The sequence below is a fragment of the Echinococcus granulosus genome (assembly GCF_000524195.1).
Source record: "Echinococcus granulosus chromosome Unknown EG_S00040, whole genome shotgun sequence".
Taxonomy (NCBI): domain Eukaryota; kingdom Metazoa; phylum Platyhelminthes; class Cestoda; order Cyclophyllidea; family Taeniidae; genus Echinococcus; species Echinococcus granulosus.
Genome location: NW_020170420.1, coordinates 224,247 through 225,018, shown reverse-complemented (window position 1 = coordinate 225,018; position 772 = coordinate 224,247). Strand labels below are relative to the sequence as shown.

The 772-nt window shown below is 47.9% G+C and overlaps 1 protein-coding gene across 1 annotated transcript; it reads left to right on the top strand. All coding sequences in view use genetic code 11, as the record gives it.

The window, feature by feature from the left end:
- Positions 1-370: 370 nt before the first annotated feature.
- On the top strand, positions 371-772 carry EGR_05443 (hypothetical protein; the record flags this gene model as incomplete). Its single annotated transcript, XM_024494692.1, has 1 exon — positions 371-772. The coding sequence occupies one exon, from the start codon at positions 371-373 to the stop codon at positions 770-772; it is 402 nt and encodes a 133-aa protein (XP_024350877.1).

The following is a 772-nucleotide window of genomic DNA, read 5'->3' as shown; positions in this document are numbered from 1 at the left end:
GCCACATGTAGTCGTACTGTGAACCCTTGACCTTGGAGGGTAGAAGAGAATATTCCCTTTCCATAGTTCACAGCTGCAAAAGTCGGGCGGTGAGAAGACTCAAGATGGTTGACAAACAGAAAAGTGACATCAGGAGAAGGGCAGCAGCTCCACTGAAGGAGAAGGTTGTCAGAAGTGAGGCTAGGTGAGGGAGAGGGGGGCAGGCACAATTCTTTTCTTCATTAGGCTTGGGAGAACTCACCAACTTAAAAGCCTCAAAACCAATCAAAGTGCAGTTGGTTGCGCGACATGCAATTATAAAAAGAGAATACCGAGGCCTGTTGACAGACCTACGGGTTTGTGTTCACCACGTGACAGGAGGAGGCAAGAAATGAATCGCAGAATCGCCTACATTATTATCGCCTTGGTGGCAGCCATTCTCTTCTTCTTAGCGATCGCATATAGCGGTTGGGGATGTGATGGTAGCATTCTTGGGCCTAATTGCCTCCTAAGCAAAGGGAATGAAGTGACCGGTGCCCTTCTCCTCACAGCTGGTTTACTCATTTTCATCGCAGGCATCTTTCTCATCATCCTCGTGGTTACCGAAACCATGTGGAGCGAGATTGCCTCTACTGTCATTGCCATTCTCTCTGCAATTATAGCCATCGCCGGAATCTTCTACTACCTCGATCACATGAAAAGTTGGTCACCCTTCATTGCCACTATTGCCATGTCCCTCACCATCGCGTTAGCCGCAGTTCTTCTTTTCGATCGCATCACCATCAGTTTTTAA